The sequence below is a fragment of the Xiphophorus maculatus genome, chromosome 24, assembly GCF_002775205.1.
Source record: "Xiphophorus maculatus strain JP 163 A chromosome 24, X_maculatus-5.0-male, whole genome shotgun sequence".
In the NCBI taxonomy this organism is placed as follows: domain Eukaryota; kingdom Metazoa; phylum Chordata; class Actinopteri; order Cyprinodontiformes; family Poeciliidae; genus Xiphophorus; species Xiphophorus maculatus.
Window position 1 is genome coordinate 3081189 of NC_036466.1, and position 25287 is coordinate 3106475.

The window sequence follows — 25287 nt, forward strand, 5'->3', positions numbered from 1 at the left end:
TCAGAGTTCAGGCCGCACATGTTTCTGGGTCAACCCTTACTCCCCTCGTGCGCTGACTGAAAAATGTGACACCCTCGCTGCTCCACGCACACCGCAGCTTGGCGCACATCTGTCGAGGCGGCCATTTTTAGCTGCCGTTTCTATTTTCGTTCGTGGAACATTAAGCAGGTAAAAATGTCCAGCTGGATGCAGCTGGTTTCGAGAGTTTTACATCTGCAGTGTGAAGGACACACTCGTTTGGGAGGCATGTCGGGGAAACATGCATTGTACATTGGCGGTTCTGTTATTCTGTGGGTCTGTTTCCTGCTTCCACATATAATGGGAAACCTGAGAAACAACCCTAATACTTGCTAGAGTTGCACCTTTTGGACTACGTAGTTTGATATACTTCACACTTTGAACTTTGAGACGCTTGAAGGAACAAGTCATCACACAATGGGATCAAAATCTGGACTTTGACTAGGCCTAGGACTTTCAATTGTGAACCCACAGCCACAGTAGTAGATCTACTGGTGTGTTTTGGATCCACTCCTGCTCTATTTTGCACATGCTCTCAAATTTTCCTTAATCACCCTCTAATTTTATTCTAATAAGTCGATGAATTGTTAATAATATCTGAAAAAAAGATAGCAGGGCTTCATATAAATCCCCAAAATGACCGTGGTTGAGAATGAAAAAATTAACTTAATTTTTTATACCAAAAATCGACTTAGCTAATTGGTTCGGCGTATCTTCAGAGGAATGTTTACTTTAAAGTATGTTTTTTTTTGGCACTATGCTTTTCTGTTTTATGCTACTTTACCAACGCTAACTTGCGTTTCAGGGAGCACAGTTTTTCAGAATGAAATGCACGCTTTTTAAATAAAAACTGGCTAAAAGTAAATATGATTATTTTATCCAGAAAATGTCTTGTTTTCCTTGGTGATTTTGCCTTCCACAACACAGTAGACATGCCAACCTACCTGCTTCTTGTCAGCCTTTTAAAATGGTTGACACCTAGCAAGCTAAATGTAATGGGTAGCATGCTAGCAAGTTGGAAAATTAAACACTGATGGTTTTTTAGTAACAAAAACAAAACAAGGGATCATTCCTATTAGCAAATTCAGATGCACATCAGATGTCATCCACGTGTGTCTCTGAACTCCATGCAGGTAAACACATTTTAGCCAAGTTAAGCTAACACAGCTTTATGACAACACATATAACAACACATGTTGTTATTGTTATTACCAAAAATAAGCACGTGGGGGTGCTGGTCTTTAACTTGCTTCTGGGACTCCTGGAAAGGAAAGAAGTGGCGTTAACTTGCAGCTTGACACAGCAAAAAAAGTGACGAGCGTTACATTCAAGGCCTGCGTCTTGGATGCATTTATTCAAAAGTGTTGGTTTCTGAGAGGAGAACGGGCCTCCCTCCAGGAGACGGTGATATGATTTAGCAGCAACGCCCAGATCCTGACTGGGGTGTCTCTCGTTCCCCGAGGAGCCTCGATGAGATTTCCCAGCTACACCTTTTCCTTCCTCTGCCCCCAGCAACCTCCCCTCACAGCTGCCCCTCTGAAAACACTTTAAGAACACAAAGAGCTACCACGAGAAAACATCAAACTCTACGTTGCTGTCGCTGGCATGAGAAGCAGCGCCGAGGATCAGATTCAGTGATCAGAGGTTGTTTCCTCTTCCAATAATGGGATAAAGCGTGTTAAGATTTCTTATCCATAACTCGGCTCATTCCTGCAAGTTTTCCTGTTTATATTTGTCTCCTGCTTTGAGCTTGCCCAGACGATGGGATCGGACAGTGCAACAGCTCGTCTCGATCGTCTTCTTCTTCTCCTCAAAGGTCATTGAGGTGTCCCCTGACTGAGCTATTTTGAGGTGTTTCTACCTCTAGAAAAATCCTCCAAACTGTTCATTGCAACACATTGAAATGACTTAAAAATGAGAATCACTGCAGCCTCAAAAAGACGGTGCTTCCAGGAATTTATTCGGTGTTTCACCTTTTCCACATTTAGTTGAATTGCAGTCTTTTACCAAATTGTATTAAATTACTCTCTTTTCTATATATTCTATACACTGACGGTCCTGACGGAGCGCCGTCATGGCCTGCAAGGGCTTCTCTGCAAACCTAAAGGCATCCACGACCTACATTGTAATTCTTGTTCAATTAAATGCCAGGGTGTAAGTTTAGTGTCGCAGGTTGGTGGGGATGCATTGTGAGGATGAGACGGGGTGGGGGGGCGCTGATGCACCTAAGAAGAAGGGCAAAACTTAAACCTGAATCCCATGTTGATGCCAAGCCTCTGTAGCACCAGACCTTGTTACATTGCTTTTCTTTGTTTCTGGCAAACTAGAACTGAACTCTGGCAGCTACATAAAAATAACCAAGCTAAAGGTAAGGGTGTATTCTTTCTGCTCAGTTCACAGGAACGATTTTCTCTTATGAGGTCGATATAGGGTGTCTTCCTTTTTTTTTCAATTGAGATGATGTAAGAAAAACAATTTCCCAGCCTTTCAACACATGTACACCATTTTGCCCCTCTCCCTTTCACACATACTCCTCCTGCGTCTGCTAAAGCAGAAGCTGATCAAAGGGGAAATGGGCCGCTTCACATCCCACCTTCTCCCAGATCCTGGGAGGAGTCTGAGCCGAGTGGCAGCGGGGAGAACAATTGCAGGAAACTCGGAGAGGAGCGAGGGAGTTCCTGTTGGCAGGACCGTGCAGAAGACGAGAGCAACGGCAAGCTTCATACAAGTGGACTCGGGCCCACCACCCTGTTCAGAAGGAACTGGGCTCTTTAAGATTGGAACAAGAGCTCATTGTTTAAGATGTTTTAGGAGGATTATTCCAAGAGTCTGTCAAACGTCATACTCTTGGAATAATCCTCCTGAAAACATGTCAAACAAGAGAGGGGCGAGGCGGACATCCCTCTGCTTTTTGAGACAAATAAGCTTTAATAAAACAGCTTGTAAAGCAACTAGTCTGCACTAGTTGATAAGCCACTCATCAAAACTTGTAATGGTTTTGATGAGTGGTATATACCGGTTTTGTTGTCAGCAACAGCACCTTAAAGTACAGGTTGAGTTGAGGGTGAAAAGGTTGAAGTAACACTCAGATAAGTAGTGTTCTGTAGTCAGTTCAGATAAATGTCCTCTTTAATTCAGTCAAGCATTAAACAGTGGAGATTTCTCAATATGTCTACATAGTAAAAACAGAAAATATCTGATGAGAAAGACCTAAGAAATCAGATGATCAGTAAATATAAGGCAAGTTAATCTGTGAGAATCACGCCGTTGGTGCTAAAATTTAAATTTTTGAAGGTTGCTCATTATTCTTTAGTAACTTTTGCACTCGTGTTTTGCCCGGAGTTCCTTATGGCTCAGGATAGTGATGGCTGACAACAACTCTGCAATGTTGTGTGGACATCAGGGGCAGTTTCCCTGGACCGGCAGACTGGGGTGGGACACTCTTAAGCGTCCTCAGTAACGTTAATCCAGGGGTTTGAAAGTCCGTTGGATAGTCAAACCTTGGATTCAAGAAAAGCAGGGTGGTTTTCGTCCTGGCTGTGGAACAGTGGACCAGCTCTATATCCTCAGCAGAGTCCTGGAGACTACATGGTAGTTCGCTCAACCAGTCTACATGTCCTTTCTGGACTCGAAGAAGGCGTTCAATTGTGTCCGTCGTGGATTCCTTGGGGAACCCTCTGGGGAGTAAGAGGCAGGAAGAGGATCAGTACCTCCAAATCTAAGACCTTGGTCTTAAGTCGGTAAAGACTCTCTGGGTCGGGCTAGAGATAATGTTTTACTTATCTCTGGATCTTGTTCACGAATGAGAAAAAATGGAGCGGGAGATTGATAAGCAGATTGGTGCAGCTTCATTTACAGTGAAGCTGGGCGCTGTACCGGTCTGTCGTGGTGAGAAGAGAGCTGGGTCAAAAGGCGAAGCTCTTGATTTATATTCCTACCAGCTGTCACGCTTTTGAACGCCTCCTGACATAAAACATCAACTATAAGGACTGTACTCCCCTATCCTCTCATACAACAATAACACATGGACTATCCTCACACACACACACATCACGGACTGTTTTCTTCACACACACATACAACCTGTAAATTTTATCTGCCATTATTTATATATAATCCATTCCCTAACATTCTTGTATATTCTGTATAATCTGTGCATATAGCTCCCATATTTATATTTATACACAATATCTATATCTCTTGCTATAACCCCTTATAGTCCATACATACATAGTCTTGTACATCTATAGATGCAAACTACATCTCGTTGCTTGTACTTGTGACAGTGCAATGACAATAAAGTTGAATTCTATTCTATTCTATTCTATTCTCTATGGTCACGGTCTTTGGGTCATGACCAAAGAAACGAGATTGCGACTACAAGCAACCGAAATTAGTTTTCTCCGTAGGGTGTCTGGACCAGAAAGTCTACGGAGAAAAGCTAATTTCTCCAGCTTTTCCACTTTCCAACGTCTGGACTTTCCCTGAGTCCTTTCGGTCATCTGAAAGGGACTCAGAGGACTCTCGACTCTCCATGTTGAGAGGAGTCAGCTGAGTTGGCTCGGATATCTAGTTACTATGCTTCCTGGACGCCTCCCTCCTGGTGGCAGCTCCCACCAGGAAAACCAGAGGAAAACCCAGAACACATTGGAGGGACTATGTTTTTTGGCTGGCCTGGGAATGCCTTGGGATTCCCCCAGAGGAGCTGACCCAAGTAGCTGGGGAGAAAGAAGTCTGGACCTCCCTAGTTTGGCTATCACCCTGCGACCTGCCCCCGAATAAGCATAAGAAAGATGGATGGATGGAACTTTTGTACTCTGCCACAGAAATGTTAACAAATTGTCTTTCTAATAGGCTGTCAAAGTGTCAAAAATCCAAGTCGGTAATAGTTTTTTGCTCGGCTCCTCTGAAAATGCTAAGAGCCTGGCCCAAAACTGAGTGAAAATGCAATAGATGTTCAAAGGAAAGCATGGTCCTTAGAAAGTCTGCATCATTTCTGTAAACATATTTGAACATGTATGTGATTGTTTTATCTAAAAGTCCTTCCTTCTACCCCTTTGGATGTGACGCCTCCGTGTGACATATTCCCACGTTGGATCACGACGCTCTTTCGGAAACCGCCACAGTCGACAACCAAGCGTTGACATCACCAGCCACTCACATAAATTATGACTTCTTTGTGGACTGTGTAGTGAGCAGCAGACTTTCCCTCAGACCCACCCTGGCCTGGTCACACCATCCATGCGGCCAGGCCACATTGCTAAGCCCGAACAGTTGCTGCCTCCTCCACACCCTCAAGCTCATTCCATTGTTCTCAAGAGTGAGAGATCCCCATACACAAGAAGCCCCGAGTGTGCTGTGAGGCAGATGTGTGGATAAAATATGTAAAATATTGTATTTACCAGAAAGGTTCTAATGAACTGGAATTACTGAAAACAGTTGTCTCCGACTTGTGTCACATCTTCCCTGAAAATGAAAATCCTTAAATTGTCTGTTTTTCCACAAGTCTGACATTTGCAATACAAAAGTTACATTACGTAGCTTCCGTCGAAGAACATGCATTCCTAGCATACCATCTCAGCCACCAAAGGAAGATAAGGTCCATCGCATCTTGCGTATCTGACGTTCGTTTTTCCAACGATGGCCAGTCGGAAAGTGGGAGTTTCCTTCTTTAGAACGGAAAAGTCCAACTGTACAGATGGGGATGACGTTTTGTCTGAGGTTCACCTTGGAATTGAAATTGACATCAGCAGAAAAGAAGTGTAGAGCAAACAAATTATGATTTTTGGCATTTGTTTTATATGAAATTTATAGAGCCGGTCAGAGTTTTGAGTATATTATATAAATACTCAAGTGTTTTGTGGGGCAAATTAGAGGCAGGAGGATATTTAATAATAAAGCTGAAATCAACTTGCAAATGTAGCTGGATGACTGTCTTACACCCTAATGGGAAAACCCACAAGTTATTTCATACCTAAATGACTTTTAATGAGACAGACTTGGGGAGTTTTTGGTTTGCTTACTGTCTTTATTCAGCTGGGAAAGGGGCTTTGGAGAAAGTCAATAAAAGAAGATCTCCACCAGAAGAAGGTTACAGTTTTAGCCAAATTGAAGCCCAAATCTTTGAAGAAAGCTGTGAACATCTTTGCAATCTGACAGAGTGGACAGATTTTGCCAAGTCAAGATGCTCCATGCTGAAATATTCACACACCAAATCTTTTGAATCGACCTTTTCGAGCTTTACATCATGTTTTTACCTGGAGCGCTTCCTCGAGTCTTTCATTCATGTTTCATTCCTGTGGTCTGGGCATTTGCACGACGCAGTGCCGTCTTCGAGCTGCATTTGAACACTCCACCTGTGCGATTCCCCCACTCAGCTCCTTCAGACTAGCCAGCAGCAATTAGCAAACACATGGAACATCTGCTGAGCTCAGTATCGGAGCTACTTCTCTGTGTGACGCTGGTAAAAAGAAAGCTTTCTGAAAAGGTTTATAGAGGAGCCAAGTTGTGATGACTTCCTGAAGGCGGAGCTTCAGAAAGAGCACAAGTTTTTAAAGAAACAGAGGCCCAATTTCAAGGCGTGAAATGACAAAGTCAAATTTCTTTGAAGTCATATTTGAGATGTGCAGCATTTTTATAACAACTGAAGTTTACTTAAAATCTAACTCAATTGTTTGAGATGAATCCATCAGCTGTAGCGCAGCTGCTACAAACGGAGCTTATTTTGGCGTCGTTTTTGCTCCGTCTGCAGTTCTCTTCTCTGGCTTTATTCTCTCGCGTCCTGTGGAAACGTCCTTGAGAAATTCGCCGAATTTCTACCAACCGGGCTTCTGGAAAGCCGCCGGGGGAGCGAGAGCTCCAGTGAAACCATTCAGGCCCCGGTGGAAGTGAGGGAAGTGAAGGCAGTAAACAAGCTTTAGCCACGGACCTGAGGAAGTGTCTGCTACCAGTACACAAGAATGGATGGATCAAGAGTTCAATGGTGATGGTATTCTTAGAAACAGGAAGCCTGCAATGCATCCACAGCTCCGATTTCCATCATCAGACAGGGTTGTGATTGATAAACAGCAAAATGCGAAGTACAGCCCGGATCTTTCCAATTTTTGAATCTCCACTTTTCTGCTTCCTCCCCCAATAAAACGGGGAATATTTGCCGTTCAATTTTACGGGATACCAAACCATCTGTCGTGCAGCTGCAAGGGGAAACAAAACAAAACAACAACAACAAAAAAAGAGCATGACGGTTTCATAGTTGTTGTTTCCAACAATCACAGAAACCAGAGTCCTATCTGGAATTGAAAGGCATGTATATAGAAAGCCTTACAGCTGCACATGTGCTTTCGATCAGGCCGTGTCTCGGAAGAGAAAGATCCAGAGTTGTACCAGCCTCTCTACGGATCGAACTCGACAAACGATGGCACAAAAGTATAGATGGAGGACTTTTCCTGCGGGACTTCCTAATTGTACCCGTTTGCACTCGCATGCCTTCTGGACACGGAACAGACGGTAACCCGCCCTGCTTTGTCTGGAAACAATATTCATTAGAGCGAGAAATATTTTCTGAGGTCAGACGAGGAAATTCCTCCCTCAATTAGATATGTGGGAAAGGCAACAAAGTGATTTGTTCTTTTTTTGTTCTTTAGGAAAGAAAATGGGGGTAAGAGAAAGAGGGGCTGGGGGAGCTGCAAAAAGAAAGTCAACATGGTTTTAAATCAACAAGTCTTTATTTACAGTATTATTACTTCAGTAGGAACAAAATCTCTTGGTAGTTTAAATACTATTAGATAAAAACGGTTGCTTTAACAACATGACCTGACTAAACAAGGTGAGCTTGATTAAATACGGAAATATAACAATTTTAGTGTTTTGTGACAAAAAAAAGAAGGTATTTTCACAGGAAGACATTGAGAAAGAGTCAAAACATGAATAAAGGACATTCTAACATTACGTCACCTGTTATAGCTGGGCTTATTTTCGACTATGCGCACATTCAGTGAATTATCAGTTACCGCTGTTTTAGGGTCTAAGCTTCGTTGGAGAATTTTAACCATACAAAACTCTCTTGTAATATATGAAGAGAAATTCACTGCGTTGCTAACAGTAGTCATTCGTCTCACAGTAGAACAATCGGCAAACTCTCGAGAGATTTGGAGTCGGAACCAAAACCAATAAGCTTTAGCGTTCCCAGTTTTGACTGCCGAGGCCACTCCAAAATACAGACTACGAGCATCCCGGGTTGAAAGCAGAAAAACAGTTTATGTGACAGATTGTGCCTCAAAGAGTTTCCTCGAAACAGTTTCAATCAGGCGTTGTTCAAACACACTGCAATACAGTGTGCTTCTGTCGTTTCTCCAGCATTTAGAATTGCATACATGAATGAAAATAAAATTAAACCAAATCAAATGCATGAAATGCAAACAGTGCCCGATGGAGTGAAACATTTAAAAAAAAAAAAAATCAGCAACATCTTAAGTTTAGCTTTGTCCAATTATTCATATAGAAATGCCACATAGATTGACATGAGAAAATCCACTCGGTTGCCATTTTCTTTGTTTTGACATTTACCTCAACTTTGCACTAATCTCCCACATAAATAGGACACAGTAGAGTGAAAACAATCACTGTTCCTTGGTCCTGTTTTGCCTCAATGTTTGCAACACTAAGAGTTGGTACTGCAAAGTCAAGTCTGGTGAAATATGTAAAGAAGAGAATCCAAACTGCTCTCTTAACCTTTTTTTTGTTTTGTTGTTGTTGTTTTTTTGCATGTCCGTTCATAAAAGATTCAGTCGAACCTCGTTTCTTACACGTAAGGGCCTTCCGATCTGAATATGTCAGAGTAGCTCTTGCCGTTCATGTGCTCGGTGTGGCTCTCGATGCTGTAGCAGCGATGGACTTCGGTGAGCGACGACGCCACGTAGTACGCCGAACGGAAGAACTCGGGGTTGGCAAACGTGCCGGCAGACTGCATCCGCAGAAGATTCCACTGTCTCCTGAGGACAGTCTGGACCTGGAGGGGGGGAAAGAGCGCACGCCGTTTACAGTTCCTCTCGTTTGACTCGGCACAAAACAAGCAAACTTAAATTGTGACACATGTTTTTAAAAAAAAAAAACGGCAAAGCAAGTTTTCATGGAAAAGGTTTTACTGTATGGCACATTATGTTCACCACATTTCTAACCAGTAAAAATATATTTTCTGTTTCAAAGCAGAGATCCCTCTTCCATCACATCCTTTTTACAGAAGTCATCATTTCTGCTTTTATCTGCCGAATTATTACTTCTTCAGATTGTACTGGCTACCTATATTTATTAGTATAATTCACTCAAACCAGCAATAGAGTAAACTAAACAAAATTGAAACGATTTTGGTTTTGGAATTAGTGATTGTGGACAAATCTACTAAGTTAATGGCGTTGGGCATTTGCTGATAGTACTGTTATTATTCAGAAAGCAGATGATATTTGTTTTTGGGTTTTTTTAAAACACTGCAAGTTTTTGTTTTTCTCTTTTTCTTTTGTCATGCTATCCACAATCCTTACCGCTTGGTGGCGGTAGTGCAAACCTACCGTCTTTTTCCAATCACCAATGAAACTCAAGAAGAAGAAGAAGAAGAAGAAGCGGCTAAACTGTTTAGCGTGAGAATTTTTGCAGTTTAAGACGGAAAAGGTACTGGACATAAACTTGTAACAAATCGTCGTGTCGACAGTTTTGCTGTTTATCAGCCGACTTCCGAGCTGCAATTGGTTCAAGTGAGTTTGAAGGTTGAGTTTTTTGCCGACTTTAAAGATCACTGTTGGAGCTAGCTAGCCTCGCTAGCTCTCAATTGCTATTGGTTCCCTGAAAGTTTATGTCGTTCTGCTTTCAAGTGAAGGTCATTTCTAAAATATAGTATATGTTTACATTATCCACTGTTAAATGTCACATGACTGTGGTTAAAGCCTAACAAGATGCCTTGTTATGTTATCTAATACCCCACAGGTTTTGACTGAGAGCCACCGTACCGTTGTCCCCATCGTGTCGCATTGAGGTCGGTGAGCATATTGTATGTCTTTTGCTTAGGTTTTAATTTTGTTTAGCACATTGTTGTTGAATTTGTCTGTTAGCATTTGTCTGAATAATTTCAATTGTTCAAATGCATACTTTAATTGAGTGTTGGGTCAAATTTAATGTTTATCATGTTGTTTTTGGTAAAAATAATTGTGCAAGGTACAAAAATTGGATTGATAATACAGTGAAATTGCTGCAAAGGTTTTATGGCAAATATGAGTAAGTCGTTGTCAAATATACCGAAAGCTAATTTATGGATTAATAGAAATACTAAGTTGAATGTCTGTTTTTCTGTCTTGGTTTACAACGGGGGTTAACAGGGTGCACCCAAAAGATGCACCCTTTGGGGGGTTTATTTAATGTCAATAAATAAATATGAGTAAATATTTAGGTTTGTGGTTTGTAATTTTATTTTCATTTTGTTTTCTCAGTCTTGTCCAACTTTTAGTCAGTGGTGTCACGGGTGTGTGTGTGATCCAGAATCCTCAGCTTGACAGAGTCCACTCCCCACCAACCAAAGCGACGAGAATCCTCAAACGGCGATGCTTCCCTGCGCCACGATTTTGACATCAGCAAATGATCTTGCCATTCCCAGAAAAAAACCCGAATGATCTCAACCCCACGCAAACATTTCCATTTATTGGAATGGAAAAGTCTCACGCAAAGCCACTGCTGCACCTCTAATGGACGTCTGGTCAGGGGTGGTCATGATTTAACCAAAAAAAAAAGCATGCCATTAAAAATTTTCCTGGACTGGCCATTGTTTGCTTCTAACATCGGACTAATCCAAAAAGATCTCACAGCCCGTCTCTTCCTGTCATAGAATTTTTGCCAGCTGAGCTGACCAGAGTTGAGGAGAAGCGAGTGGAAATGGATAAACCACAAAAGCGCAAGGAAGAAAACAAGTACTAAAAAGCCTGCAAAATGTGCCACACCTACCGATGCGTTTCCGATTGCTAGCAGGTGGACGACGGGAGAAATGAGAAGAATTAGATATGGAGGAGGATTCATTGCGGGAGAAGGACTAAGGAGAGAGACACGAGGCCAGATCAGCTACTGAGGCAGAAGGTAAGAGGCAGCTGAAATGTACAAGGTATGTCGGAGCTAGGGCTGTGTGTGTGTGTGTTTGTGTGTGAGAGAGCTAGCATGCAGTCACAAAGACACTTTCAATTGACAGTGACTTGTAATAGAAAATGTCCCCAACAAAGTTCAAATGAAGAAAAACAGACTAGCAGTTAGAGAAATGAATACAATACAAATAATTGGGAGTGTAGGCAAAAGCGTCAGAAATGATTACGAAACTCCTTATTTCAGCCGGACTTTAAAGCTGCCTAATAAAAGTAGGCTCTTTAAGATTTTAAGTGTTACAGAGTGGATTTGGTTGGGTTTAATTAGAACTGAATTAATTGTAGCGCCTAAACTGAAAAAAACCCAAAAATATAAAATAGAGAGTATGTTTTGGAGTTAAGGTCACTACTCACCTCCCCGTTGAAGAAGCAGAATATCGTAGAAACCAAGAGACCCTAAATGTCAATAGAAAGACGAGATTAAAATAATACTAGATGACATCAAGTCATACTTTATGAAACAAAACGTAAAACAATCTAGCGTGTTCTGTCGGCGCCGACCTGGTAATGCATGAGGATGTTCATGATGTATAAGTAAATCTCCGAGATCCAGTGGCTGTGGGGTTGGTACGCCAGCAGGACGTACTGGATGCCCAGCAGGGGGATGAGGATGAGGGTGGCCCTCACCGCCCTCATGTACAGGCTGGATTCAGCCTGATGCGTGACGCGCAGTTTGGTGATGATGACCCGAATGATGTTGAGAAGGAAGAAGAAATTCACCTGTCAATAAGGAAATTCAGAGACGACATTAGAAATACATCAATATAGAGACGTAGTTCAGCTTCAAATACCTGCCATGTTAGACTATCACAATAGTAGAGTGGTGTGTTTTATGATTTCCTGCTTGTGTTATGTTTGTCACATCTAAGTTAAATATTAGTCCAGTAAACACAAAATGCACTTTTTAAATTAAGGTGCTTATTAGTAATGGTTAAAACATTTTTTTGAACCTACAAGGGCCTGGGCGATTGATCCCAATATAGTGGTTTTGAGGGATTTATAAAAAAAAATTTTTTTAAAAAGGCATAATAATGCAAGTGCCCACTCTTGTTTGTACAGATATATGTTGAAATAAGTTACTGGAGCTCTTTGCATTACCACAGTTATTACAGTAGCTGTATGAATACAGGCAGAGCTCTTTGAGTAGCTTGTTTTGCTACATCATGACATAGTGACACGTTTAAGAAATATCTCAAAAAACATATGCTTTATAAACGTTACATATCGCATCTTTAAAGCTTTTTACACATCAGAAGGAAAATGCTAAAAGAAAAAAAAATCAGCTTTAAGGGAAAAGAAAAAACAAAACCTCTTCTTTTGGCTTATCCAATAAAAACTCTCACCACTAACGCCGCGCAGATGGGAGCGTGGATAATGTACAGCAGGGACGTAGCCGAACTGACCCAGCATCTGCAAACACACGGTACAGACGTTAACAAAACACTCGACATCTAATACTTTATGCGTCGGCGCAAATCTTGAAAACTCACTTGTCGTCGTAGTAGCAGGTGCGTGCTATTGAATATATAACAGCCGGCACAAGGGGGAAACCTGTGGAACGTTTGAACTTTAGCACCATGCAGTTTTATTTCTTTGTTTTTGTTTTTAAGCAAAGCTCTCCTTTACTAACCCCATCCGAGAAGATAATACCACATGAGATGCTGCTTCTCGGCGAACACCGCCACGACAATCAGAGTGTGTAGATAAATGCCCTCGCACAGCATCCAGAAGTAGTTGCAGCTCATGATGTACATGTGAATGAACGCGAGAATCTTGCAGCTGCCCTGTTCAGAAAGAGACCCAGAAACTCCATTACCGCCGCGCGCTCGATGAACAACCACGTTTTCGTTTGATTGCAAGGCAGAAATCCGTCTGACCTGGCTGCTCAGCGAATCCTTATTTATGCAGAACCATGTCAGAGTAATCACTGAGTTTAAGACAAAGGAAAGGAAAAGATTTTTGTGAAGAGTTATCCTCTCGCAGCTCAAAGTTCTGAGGAAACCAGAAAGGAGAATTTAGGGACATTTTATCATGAGCGAATAATGAGTTTACTCCCGATTTAAGGCAACTTACTTGAAATAGAAGAAGATTCCTAAGGAAACGAGGAGCGATACGAGCGACAGTCCATGACCGATCAAGATCAAGTAGAAGTGGATCATTGCCGTAAGCTGAAAGAACGTGGGGTCACATTAACGTAGCCATACTCAGCTCACTGTCTGCGCGCGAGTGCTTGCGTGTGCGTTTCCTACCGTCCAGTTTGTTTTGTCGGGTTTGCAGCTGGTGTAGTCCGTCCACGTTCTGTTGCTATCCGGATGTCGCGCCCACTCGCCGGTCTCTGTGCAGACTTTTACTGCTATTGCTGCGCATAAAAATATTACACAACTTTTTCACTCGTTGACGGCGTACGACAAGTTTTACCCAAGAAAGGTTGACCCCTCTCATCCAGCGGCCCGTCTTGTTTACGAGTTAAGAAATGTAAAAAGTTTGCAGGACAATGTAAAATACCAATCGATAATTATGTGTAATTGAAAGATTGGAAGATGAATAGGGTTTAGATTGTATAATTGTTTTGTATTTTTTGGAGTCTTTTTTGTAAATACAGGAACTTCAAGAAATGTTTCCTGTATAAATACTGGATCATGTGTAGCTTCTACTATTGGCATAAGTCCAAGCCAATAGTAGAATACTTAATTAGGATGTAACAAAGTAGTAGTTAGGATTTTTATTTTGAGACTCTTGAGCATAGTTGTGTTTGTCGTTATTGGCAAGTACTGTACATGTCATACTGCTAAATTTCGTACGATTGAATTTCCTGGCAACTTTTGACATTTTACAACACAAAAACAAGGCAGGCAGCACGCACATGCAGAAGAAGAAATTAACAGTGTTGAAGCCGTTCACTAATCGATTAGTCTCGCATTATTCTTAATTTTTCATAACTTTCTCTCAATCTGAAAATGTGCGTTTCCTACAGGACCAGAGAAATTCACCTCGTGTGTCAAAATCATCAAAGTAGTCTGGACAGTTTTGCTCTGTCGCTCCAGGTTCAGTGTCTCCCCAGCACAGCCATCCATCCCATGTAGCATTGCAGTGATTTATTGCTGTGCCTGATTAAAAAAAAAAAAGGAACATTTTTCACAATAATGTACGAGTGCGTTCCTTTAGAAAGTCGTCCCTTAATGAAGAGGCTTTTTAAACACGACGCCTTCTCAAGCGCAGCGTTTCCATCCCTCACCATTACTGTTAATTTTGCGATCAGATCCTCTCGTAATCCTTTGGAAGCACCGGAACTGGGACACGGCGATCCGCTGGCGCAGCCACTGGAGGCTCACGTGAGTCCCGTTGCCTCTGTCGTCGTCGGTCGTCGCCTCAACCGGCAGCTACGATTAAAGGAAACGGATACGTTACAACAAAATGTCTGGATAACGCCACACAACCTAATCTTTTCACTTTGAACTCGGCAGTTCAGAAAACCTATGACTCCTAAAAACAAAATGTAAATAAAATGCATTCAGAATAGAGGCCGAACTTGTGCATCCCTAGATCAGTGGTTCCCAAAGTGTGAGGTGCGACCCCCGACCCCAGTAAGAAGCTCTATGGATGAAAGAAAAGGTAAAAAAAAAAAAAAGTTACACAAAAGTGTTTCACTGTAAAGATGGTTTGTAGTGTGTTTTGTTGCAACCTGAAGTGTGAAATAAACTTCAGTGGAGTTAGAAAACAAAATATGTGTTTAGGTTTCTGTCTGGTTGAACCATGTAGAGCAGTAGAAAATTTTTTTTGGGGGGGGTTTATTGTAATCCATAGGGGGGGCCAGAACATCTTTGGGAACCAGTGCCCTAAATTGATGTTACTTGAGTTGTTTAATGACTTTTTATAGATATAATCGATTATGTTTAGGAATCTTAACGACCTAATTTTGGGTACAAAAATGTTGTGGCCAAAACAAGTAAAGTTTCTGTTATCGATGCAGATCTTGATCCTTTCTGCTAAATCAAGTATCGTCATATTCAGCACGCGGCCGTGGTCCCTAACCCACAGGAGTCCCCCGTACCGCTGTAACGAAATAGAAAAACGTGAAGTGAAGATTCTTGCATTTACCGTTTTTCACATTCAAAGCAAATTTCAGAAGAATCTAAAACACTAGTGATACGAGGTAGAGACGTGAAGCTAGTCTGTACCTCTTACAAAAAACTTGAGATGTTCAGACATGATTGTCGCAGCGTTTGTCCTCTAAGCTTGCATAATATTAATAAAACATTTTCTCAGAGTTGATGTAGATGGCGATGGCAGGCAGGAAATGTTATCGTAGCAGTCTGTATTACAGCAAATATGCAGAAGCCTCTGACCTAAGACACCGTTTTAGCACGAAGGTCTCATGAAACATTTAACAGTTGTCTTTGCATTTGAAGAAATGCGGGTTGCAGGACATTTTCCGTTTCAACAGGATCTGACTAAAGTAATTGAAGCGTTTAGTTGTTTAGATGAAAAGATTTTAGATAAATAATGCATACTATTTAGAAAAAGAATCAAAAATCTGATTCATTTTTCTCTTATTGTTGTAGAATTAGTATTATACAAGAATTTTTTTTTTTTTTTTTTCACCAGATCACTTTTCGACGTTTCTTGGGAAACGATAAAATGCGACTACCTCGTCGAAGGAGAGGAGCGCCAGCAGCAACACGATGCGGCTCAGATCCATCTGCGCTCCGATCCTCTGAGGAAAGAGAAAAAGAAAAGTGATTTACCACTCCAAACCGATACAGCTATTATAAAATTAGGTTTCCCCACCACCTAGCTTCTTTTGGGGTTATTTTTAGTGGATCTAGAGGAACAGATAAAAATGTCCACACTTTAGCAAATAGTTTGTCCCTGGAGTTTGCAAATAAAAGTTCTTCCTGAGCAGCTGCTGGCTCGATCCAAATGGAGCACAAGCTCCATTTGTGCCAACACGAATAACGGTGTTGTATATTTTCTACGTCTGTATTGTCCAGCTGCTGGAAATCACAACAGATCAAATGTATCTTCATCAGGAATCACGTAAACATAGCAAGCGGAGCCGCGTTTACTTTAAATATGTAAAAGGAGCTGTGGACTGTTTTGTTTTGTTCTGGATGTCGGGGTCACGGATTTAACCTTTGCTTCCTCCGTTCCCCTCCACTTCCTTCCCGCGCGGAGCGTTATGCCTGCTGAGCAAGTTTAGTCAAAACACCGAGCGTGTAAAACGTAAGGGGAGCACCGTCGACTACGGCGGACGTCGTAAACAGAAAACCGTCTGGGAAGCCGTCATAAAGCAGACGTCAGACAGCCACGCAGGTTCATTAAATAGTTTTATTATTTCATATCGGCAGGGTTTCACGCTGTAGCGTGAGGGAAACTCGTCTACATGTGTTAAACACCGGGTGAGGCGTAATTAAAGAAGGATGCACCGCTGATGTAACTATTCCTTCTTTAAGGCCATGGCTACGGTATTTTTCCATGAAATCCTGGTGGAGAACTGGGATGCACAAGTTAGGTTTTACTCACAGTTGTGTGAAATAATGTATTAGTATTGTTTGTAGAATACTGTGGAAAATGTTTCTGGGAATTAGATATAGTTGATGAGTAGTTTTTTGGGCTAAAAAGAATATTTTGTGGATTGGTTGACTTTTCTGAGCTTAGTTAGTTAGTTAGAGGCCCACTATTATGCAAAATTAATCATTTGCATGGAGATAAGAGTATCTCCTGTTTGTAGAATCATTTTTAAACAGCCAGCCGTTCTGCTGGTCTCTGCAAAATCACCCTCTTCAAAAAGTAAACTAAATTGTCGTGGCAATTTATTTTACCTAGCAACCCCAAGAAAAGTCAAGCCCCTAAACCTGGCAACCCAAGCGGAGCTCTGCTCACTTCATTCAAAAACGTGAACTTGTCTCTGCACAGGCATCCGGTCACAGAGAGCGGAGCCGCGTGGCTTCATTTTCTCTTTGCTTCCATCGTCCCCGCGATATCGCCAAAGAACGATGTAAGTTTGCGCAGATCAGTTTCGGGAGGATTCGTCCGAGAACGACCGACAAAGCGTTTACTGAAATACTTGGACAGAAGGAAGGTTCTGTTCCTATTGTTTGTCCCAAATCTGCAGACACAAAGATTAGAGAGGAGTCGATGTAAACACGGAGTGAGCCAGCAGCAGCTAATTATGCACTAAGTGGTGCTTTCCTTAACGAGCTCAGAACTGATGAAATATCTGAGATTAAGTTTGTATATTCAAAGAAATGAGCATGTTTTATAATGTTCTATGTTGTTAAAGGAGGCATAATGGTGCAAATTGAATGAACTCCCCCACACCCCCCAAAAAATGGGAGAAAAGAACAGTTTTGTTTTTGTGTTTAATTTTTTCCCCCCAAAATTTAACGTGGGACAAAAAATTATGGAGAGGAATAAATCAGGATATCCAACTTAAAAAGGGTGAAATGTGTGTCCATGCAGGTGGAATCCATCTGTATATGAAATGGGATTTTCCCTGTTTTGACCTCAGACATTGAATTTTGTGTCAAGATGCAAGCTATGGATTCATTTCATCACCTGACTAATTATTAAGCATCCCACCTTCTGAAAAATCTCGTTTTTTCTAGAACTTCAACCGTGTTTCCATAACATAAAGCGCTACATTTTTCATAACATGTAAAACCACAAGAAAGGACAACAAATGACATTACAACGATGTTGTTATAGATAAGCCCTAACCAAACAGGAATCTATGCAAGTTGTTGAACAGGAAAACAATGTGAAACACTTGATTCCTCATGAATGAATATGAAGATCCAACTCCATGAAACTCATAAAGTCATCCTCCAAATCCACTTTGCTTGTTGCATACTCTACTTTATGTCACGGAAATAGTTTTGTTGTAGACACAAAATGACCCTCGGCGAAATGTCGAAGCCGGTCTCTTCAACAATAACTCACGTTTTGCTTGTTAAGTGTGACAAAAAAAAAAAAAAAAAAAGAAGAAGCACGGGTTACCAGAAAACAGCTGGAACAATAAAACTTTCATCTCCCTCCTTTTCACATGTATCAGTTCAGCTTAGAAAACAGAATGAACTAGCTGTTTGTTTAAAGGATCGTCTTACCTTGGCAGAAGAGAAAGGAGAAAGTCTTGCCAGAGCAAAGAGTAATCCTTAATTTGGAGAGAAATACCTTTTAATGTAATTATTATTATTGTTTTTTTACTCGGCCTCGGCGGTCCAGCGTGTGCGCGGCGCAGCAGAGGTTCACTGAACCGAGCCGAGCCCCTCACAACCTACCGAAGCCGCGTGTGACATCAGAGGGCCGTCCTAGGAGGCAGAACATTCATTCTCTCCACCTCCTCCAGTTCAGGTTTGGTGGGTAGTATGGTTTGTAGGTTTGTATGTTCCAAATCAACACGTTGTAATTTCTCACCCCAAAACAAACGGCCCAGGAAATAAAGACAGCAGTTTGGAAATAAAGCTATTTTCCTCAAGTGTTTATTTTTATACTTTGTATTTTCTTCAGATTGGACGAAATAGGAAAAGCAGGAATGACCTACACTACAACGCTTTCTAATTGAACTGAAATAGAGAAAATGTTTGTAGCAGATTGAAGCTTGAAGCAATGTAATATGATCCTAAATATGTAGTTTTAAAAAAGTTTAGTTAATGGTTCCATTTAATTCAGTGGACTCAAGTGGAGCTGGTATTTCACTCTTTCATGTTAATGAGTTGATGTGTTGATTTTACTCCTGAGAATTGAGTTTCCTTTTATGATCAGGAATCTCAACCAGGTTTGATGGTTTGAGAAAACTTGAAAAGAAATATATTTTGTTCTTTTACATTCATTAGGATATTAAAACTTATTGAAGTGATAACTTATCAGATTAGACCTTTTTTTCAGGGAACTAGAATTAGTCTTTCTCCTGAGCAAATGAGGGGGAAAAAAATCTCTTGTAGATGTTTGGTGACCAAAACATTCCCTCATAATAAAGTCCTGAGTCAGTAAGTTTTATATCATTAAAAGTGCTCTCTCTACTGACCTGATCTGATCTGTTTTAGACGGGAGGCTCGGTTTTCTTGAACGCTGCAGGGAAGGAGACCAAATCTCTGCTTGGATCAGTGCTTTAAAGCAGCGATTTTATTTGGAAATGTGCAGAAATTGATCCTGATGTGCTGAAACCCGAAGCCTGTAGAATCACTACAGGCTTTCATGAAAGCCTGTCAGACTGTTATTGATTCAGTCCATTTAGCTTTAACTCGTAATATCTACCAGCTGAGTTTTTGAGCCTTCACTCCTGGCGTTGTGTCCAATATTTCCAGGAAAGAAACGTGGCAGCTTTTGAAGAGCTCCTCCTACCTGCGAGGACTCGACACGGTTTCCTCCTTCGCCAGTAGCGAGGTGACGGTTTTGGCGACGCTCGCCGCCTACGCTCTGCTGGGGAACGCCATCACTGCCAGCAGCGCGTTTTTCACCGCGTCGCTCTACGCGGCCATTAAGCTCACCATCACGCTGTTTGTCGCTCTGGCCATCGAAAAGATCTCAGTTCCTCGGATGAACTTAATGTTCAACTGTATAAACAGGATTAAAAAATCTAATGTATTTGTTAAATGCATCAGCAGGTTGGTCAAAACGTAAAAATCTGTTCCTTCAGAATTTAAGCAGCTTGAGTGGCTTTTATATCCCCTTAAAGCATATTTTACAGATACCGAGAATTAGAACCACTGTAACAGCCGTTACAGTTGATTTTAAAATTAGCTTTTCAGAGAAAATGTCTCTTTTTGGCAGTGTTGTATAAAGTACTGAAATCTCAGAGTCAAGTAAAAGTATAAGTACCTCTCCAAAATATGACTTTGGTAAAAGTCCAAGTCACTGACTGAAATGTTACTTGAGTTAAAGTCTTAAAGTATCTGAAACTTCTTGTACTTAAGTATGGAAATTACTGTAAAAATGGATGTACTCAAGTAATGTAATGAAAAGTACAAGTAAAAAGTAAAACAAGGCAAATGCAGTTTGAATGACATTTTTTATATTTTGGTAAACTTGTCAAATACACTTAAAATAATGTACCCAACCAAGTGCAGGCAAAATTAAACCTGCAGGCATCATTTAGTTAAGAAAATTAGGTGCTTTACCTATAGCACAAGGTTAACTTAACCTGCTTTACAACTGAACCAGCTTCTTAGTAAACCCTCCAGGACAGAAAATACAAAGTTTTTGTAAGCCTCAAGTTTTCCCTTCAAGTAAGGTCAGTGCTGAAAATGAGAAAAATAAATAGTCCAGAAAATGCGGCCAACATGAAGAAAAAGAGCTGTTACGATTACTCTACTTCACAAATCAGTGAATCAGTCAATGCTACAGTCAGTAGGTGGTGCACACAACTGGTCATTATGCAAAAGAAAAAAAGAATTGGGAGGGAAATGCAGCTTATTGGCATCTCTGTAAACCTGGTTTTGAACTTGCATGCCTTTCCTGTATTCGTTAAATTTAGTCTAAATTGCTATCGCTATGGCTTCTGTCCCCCTTGAACAGAGGAGTCTAGGTAGCCTGCTACAGTCAACATTAGGCCTCAGCTAAATACACCACGTGTGGAACTGAAACAATGCCAAACAAAGTTCATTTATGGTCAAGATTTCACAATACAGTAGTGCCTAGTGACCAAGCTATAGTTACTGAAACAGGAGGATTATAACCATTTCATAAGACGTTACCTCGGTGGTAGGGTGACCAGACGTCCTCTTTTTCCCGGACATGTCCTACTTTTCAGACCTAAAAATCGTCCGGGATTTTGGTCAACTGCCTCAAAACACATTACATAGCTTACAGTGCATTGTGATTACATTGCCACTCCGTTCCACTACTCCATTCCAGGTTCCTCTGTATGGCAAATTAATCACGCCCTTCTCCCCAAATCCAATCACGTTGCATTATGTGTGCGAGTGTGTGTAGGAAAAGTAAAGATACCCCCCCCCCCCCCCCCCCCCCCCTCTCATCAAAGCCTAAATTGAGGTATTCAGCTGGATAATGTCCAGGTTGGCACCTTAACACTTGCTGGTCAACCTCTCTGGATGTCCACTCAAGGCATCACAACACCAAATTATTATTTTCTTTGCAGTTGTGAAACGTTTAAAACTTCCCATATTATTTCATTCCTCATAAATCATTTGCTTACTTAAACAAGCCACTCTAAAGAGAAAACTGTTCTCTGAATTTAGAAAACTAAAACTACATCAAAATCTTGCCTTATGCGATGATCATGACTTCTCTACTGTCAGACAGACCACAAAACAATCCTCACTCCCTCCTTGCATGAACTTCCTCTCACCTACTTTTCTTTCCAGCTTTTAGATAATTCATTTTTTTTCATTTTGTTTACTAAATCATTTATTTATTTATCTATACTCTGTACCTTCAAAATCTTCTTGTTATTTTCTTTCTGTATTTGGTTGCTTAAGAGGAAAGGAGATGGGGCTTTTTCTGTTGTTGCTCCTCTTCTATGGAACAATCTACTTTTCCAAATTAGATCTGCCCACAGCCTGGATCATTTTAAATCGCTTCTTAAAACTCATTTTTATTCCTTGGCATTTAATTGAACTAGTGCTTTGATACTCTGTTTTTATTCATTTGTGTTATTGTCATTCTTGTGCAGCACTTTGGTGCAGTTTTATGCCTGTTTTTAAAGTGCTATATAAATAAATTTGACGTTGCTTTTTTCTTATAACTCCTACCTGAGCTCCTCCCTGCTCTGCTGCCTGATCTGCTTCACTCTTCTTGCTCTCCTGTTTTATCCTAACTTTTCTGATTGCCTTCTTCTCTCTTTCTAGCTCCTCCATCCACTTTTCTAACTCGCCCATTCCTTCACTACTCATATTTTTTTGATTTGATTTTTGTTTTCTGTCATACTTCATCCTATAACTCAGTCAGTTTTTTTGAGTGTTTAATTGGCCCTGAAAGTAATATTTTTCTATCAATTTATTTAAATTCTTTATTGAGTTAGGGTTTTGTCTTTCCATAAACTTCCAGTCCTTACACTGGAGTTTATTTTTCGGTGTTAATTTGCTATTCCCTTTTCCCATTTTGAGCAAATTAGTCAATTTCGTTCCAGTCTTAAAAACACATAGGGTGGACTCTAAAAGACTGGATAAAGTCTTAGCAGGATGGTGATCAATCCCCTGTTGTGGTAATTCCCTCTTCAACCTTTTCAGGTGGGAAATTCTTGCCTACATGCATCCACCAGAGGTTCACCGTTTGCACTCCTGCCGTTTGGTATGAGGACAAATACCTAGTGGTATTTAAATTCCTCCAAGTACTCTCACACTCACACACACACTTGGTATTACGGGTTTTTCAGTTTACGCGGACTCCGCCGTCCTTCTGTTACCTATCAGTGCCTAGGATTCATTGGGGTTTTACACCCCAAAGACCCTCAATCGTTCGCTCACTTTTTAATTTAAACGCTACTCACTTGTCCCCCCTTCACGGACGTCCCGTCAGCAGCTGGTTTCCAGCAGGCGGGTCGGAGACACAGTCCTGGAAAAGATGTGAGACTCCTAGGGGCCTGCCGTGGCCACGGTCTTCTGATGTCCGTCTCTCCCGTTGGAAACCGCAGGCGTATCGGACTCCGGCTTCGAAGGAGCAATTTATCCATCCATCTATCTTCTTCCGCTTATCCAGGGTCGGGTCGCGGGGGCAGCAGCTTCAGAAGGGAGGCCCAGACTTCCCTCTCCCCAGCCACTTCTTCTAGCTCTTCCGGGGGAATCCCGAGGCGTTTCCAGGCCAGCCGAGAGACATAGTCCCTCCAGCGTGTCCTGGGTCTTCCCCGAGGCCTCCTCCCGGTGGGACGTGCCGGGAGCACCTCACCAGGGAGGCGTCCAGGAGGCATCCTGACCAGATGCCCGAGCCACCTCAACTGGCTCCTCTGGATGTGAAGGAGCAGCGGCTCTACTCTGAGTCCCTCCCGGATGACTGAGCTTCTCACCCTGTCTCTAAGGGAGAGCCCAGCCACCCTACGGAGAAAACCCATTTCGGCCGCTTGTATCCGCGATCTCGTTCTTTCGGTCACGACCCAAAGCTCATGACCATAGATGAGGGTGGGAACGTAGATCGACCGGTAAATCGAGAGCTTCGCTTTTTGGCTCAGCTCTCTCTTCACCACGACGGACCGGTACAGCGCCCGCTTGACAGCAGACGCTGCGCCAATCCGCCTGTCGATCTCCCGCTCCCTTCTTCCCCCATTCGTGAACAAGATCCCGAGATACTTGAACTCCTCCACTTGGGGCAGGACAAACCCCCTGACCCGGAGAAGGTACTCTACCCTTTTCCGGCTCAAAAAAATGGCCTCGGATTTGGAGGCACTGATCCTCATCCCGGCCGCTTCACACTCGGCTGCGAACCGCTCCAGCGAGAGCTGCAGATCACGGCCTGATGAAGCCAAAAGGACCACATCGTCCGCAAAAAGCAGAGATGAGATCCTAAGGCCACCAAATCGGATCCCCTCAACACCTTGGCTGCGCCTAGAAATTCTGTCCATGAAAGTGATGAACAGAATCGGTGACAAAGCTCAGCCCTGGCGGAGTCCAACTCTCACCGGAAACGAGCCCGACTTACTGCCGGCAATGCGGACCAGACTCTGACACCGGTCATACAGGGACCTGACAGCCCGTATCAAAGGGCCCGGTACCCCATACTCCCGGAGAACCCCCCACAGGGCTCCCCGAGGGACACGGTCGAACGCCTTCTCCAAGTCCACAAAACACATGTAGACTAGTTGGGCGAACTCCCGTGCACCCTCCAGGACCCTGCAGGGTGTAGAGCTGGTCCAGTGTTCCACGACCAGGACGAAAACCACACTGCTCTTCCTGGATCCGAGGTTCGACTGTCCGACGGATAGTTTCCAGCAGGCGGGTCGGAGACACAGTCCTGGAAAGGATCTGTGAGACTCCTAGAAGCCTGCGGTGGTCACGGTCTTCTGATGTCCGTTCCTCCCTCTGGAAGCCGCAGATTTCTGCCTCTGCTCTCAAGCTTCATCTGAGTCTAGCCCTGCTTTTGTGGTCGTTATTTAATGTTTTTTCGAAATTAAAATATCCAGGGTGGCACCCAATACCTCAAAGTCCCTGATTGATACATTTTGATGAATGTTCTCCCAATTATCTGAAATATATTTGATTTCTCTTCTTTAGTTTCTTCATCCGGGGTCTGAGTCTCTGTTTTGTCCTTCTTTTCTTTGTCAGCCTTTAGATTTTCTTCCCTGGCTTTAAGTTTGTCCATCTTCAATTTAAGTCCAGCAATTTCTTGATTGAGCTCTTCGTTCACCTTGCCAATCCAGTACAACTGTTGCGATTTCTCTTTCATTGAATTGTTAAAGTTTTTTTTATCGACCATTGTTCCCCATTGTATCTTCCTATTATGGGTTGACAAGGCTTTGCTTTCTGATTTTAGTTGTTCAATTGTCGCTTTAGCCTCGTCCAATTCACTATTCAAAGTGCTGAATTGTTTTTTAAAATAATCATTTTTGTTGATCAGCCTTTCATTCTCTACCTGCCAGGTATCTTTTTTCCTGGCATTCAGTCTCTCAATCTTCAGCCTCAGATCTTCGACAGTTTTCTGAAGCTTCTTGTTCTCTTTTGTAAGCTTCAAGCAGCTCTTCTCCAAACTTTCCACCTTCTCCATCAATTCATTTCGTCGCGCCATCGTTCAGTTTTGTTTGAGATTGAAGACCGCAAATGAATTTCTCTGTGGAACCTGGGAATACAAAGACAGGCGGCTGTGATGTCACAGACAGGATGAGTGACATCACAGCTTCAGTCAAAGCCACAAGAAGTCTGTTGGGTGAAGGGGAGGGAGAGGGGGGCGGATGTTGTTTTTTAAACTTTATTCGCAGACACACTGTATAACGACAGAGTTATGCCTCATTTGTTCTGCCTCAAGAAAAAACAAATACAGATAAACATATTCAAGGTAAAGAAAAAGCTAAGGGTTCATTTAAAGCAATACAGATTCCAATTGTTTTATTTTCTGTAGCTCTTTTTCTGTCATCTTCATGTCGAATCTTCACATTCAAAGACAAACTCCCAGGATTTTCTGGTTTTTATTTATTTTTATTTTTCACAGATTG

General features: G+C 42.0%; 1 protein-coding gene and 1 long non-coding RNA gene across 5 annotated transcripts; one reads left to right on the top strand and one right to left on the bottom strand.

The window, feature by feature from the left end:
* Positions 1-7723: 7723 nt before the first annotated feature.
* On the bottom strand, positions 7724-18551 carry LOC102232199 (calcitonin gene-related peptide type 1 receptor). Of its 4 annotated transcripts, none has more exons than XM_023329312.1 (13): positions 18296-18528; positions 15835-15903; positions 14425-14569; positions 14180-14296; positions 13439-13548; positions 13263-13357; positions 13067-13181; positions 12820-12973; positions 12680-12740; positions 12533-12599; positions 11691-11909; positions 11544-11585; positions 7724-9025 (listed from the first exon to the last, which is right to left on the bottom strand). In XM_023329312.1, exons 2-13 carry the CDS (start codon positions 15886-15888, stop codon positions 8819-8821), a joined length of 1386 nt encoding a protein of 461 aa, XP_023185080.1. In that variant the 5' UTR covers positions 15889-15903; positions 18296-18528; the 3' UTR covers positions 7724-8818. The 4 variants fall into 4 exon arrangements, with proteins under 4 accessions (XP_023185080.1, XP_023185081.1, XP_023185078.1 ...); XM_023329313.1 differs by having other exon boundaries at positions 15838-15903; positions 18296-18526; XM_023329310.1 differs by having other exon boundaries at positions 12820-13181; positions 18296-18551.
* Positions 9051-15881, top strand: LOC111607580. The gene is made up of 4 exons (XR_002752354.1): positions 9051-9764; positions 9994-10042; positions 10494-11130; positions 15795-15881. It is a non-coding gene; the product is annotated as an uncharacterized LOC111607580 (long non-coding RNA).
* Positions 18552-25287: the final 6736 nt, after the last annotated feature.

What these genes read in the sequence shown, in the direction of transcription:
- LOC102232199 (XM_023329310.1), bottom strand. Translation starts at nt 15,888, where the DNA reads ATGGATCTGAGCCGCATCGTGTTGCTGCTGGCGCTCCTCTCCTTCGAC. An exon ending in GGAATCTTCTTCTATTTCAA is followed by an intron (nt 13,182 to 13,262) that starts GTAAGTTGCCTT and finishes TGGTTTCCTCAG; the next exon opens with AACTTTGAGCTGCGAGAGGA. An exon ending in GTATTATCTTCTCGGATGGG is followed by an intron (nt 12,741 to 12,819) that starts GTTAGTAAAGGA and finishes AACGTTCCACAG; the next exon opens with GTTTCCCCCTTGTGCCGGCT.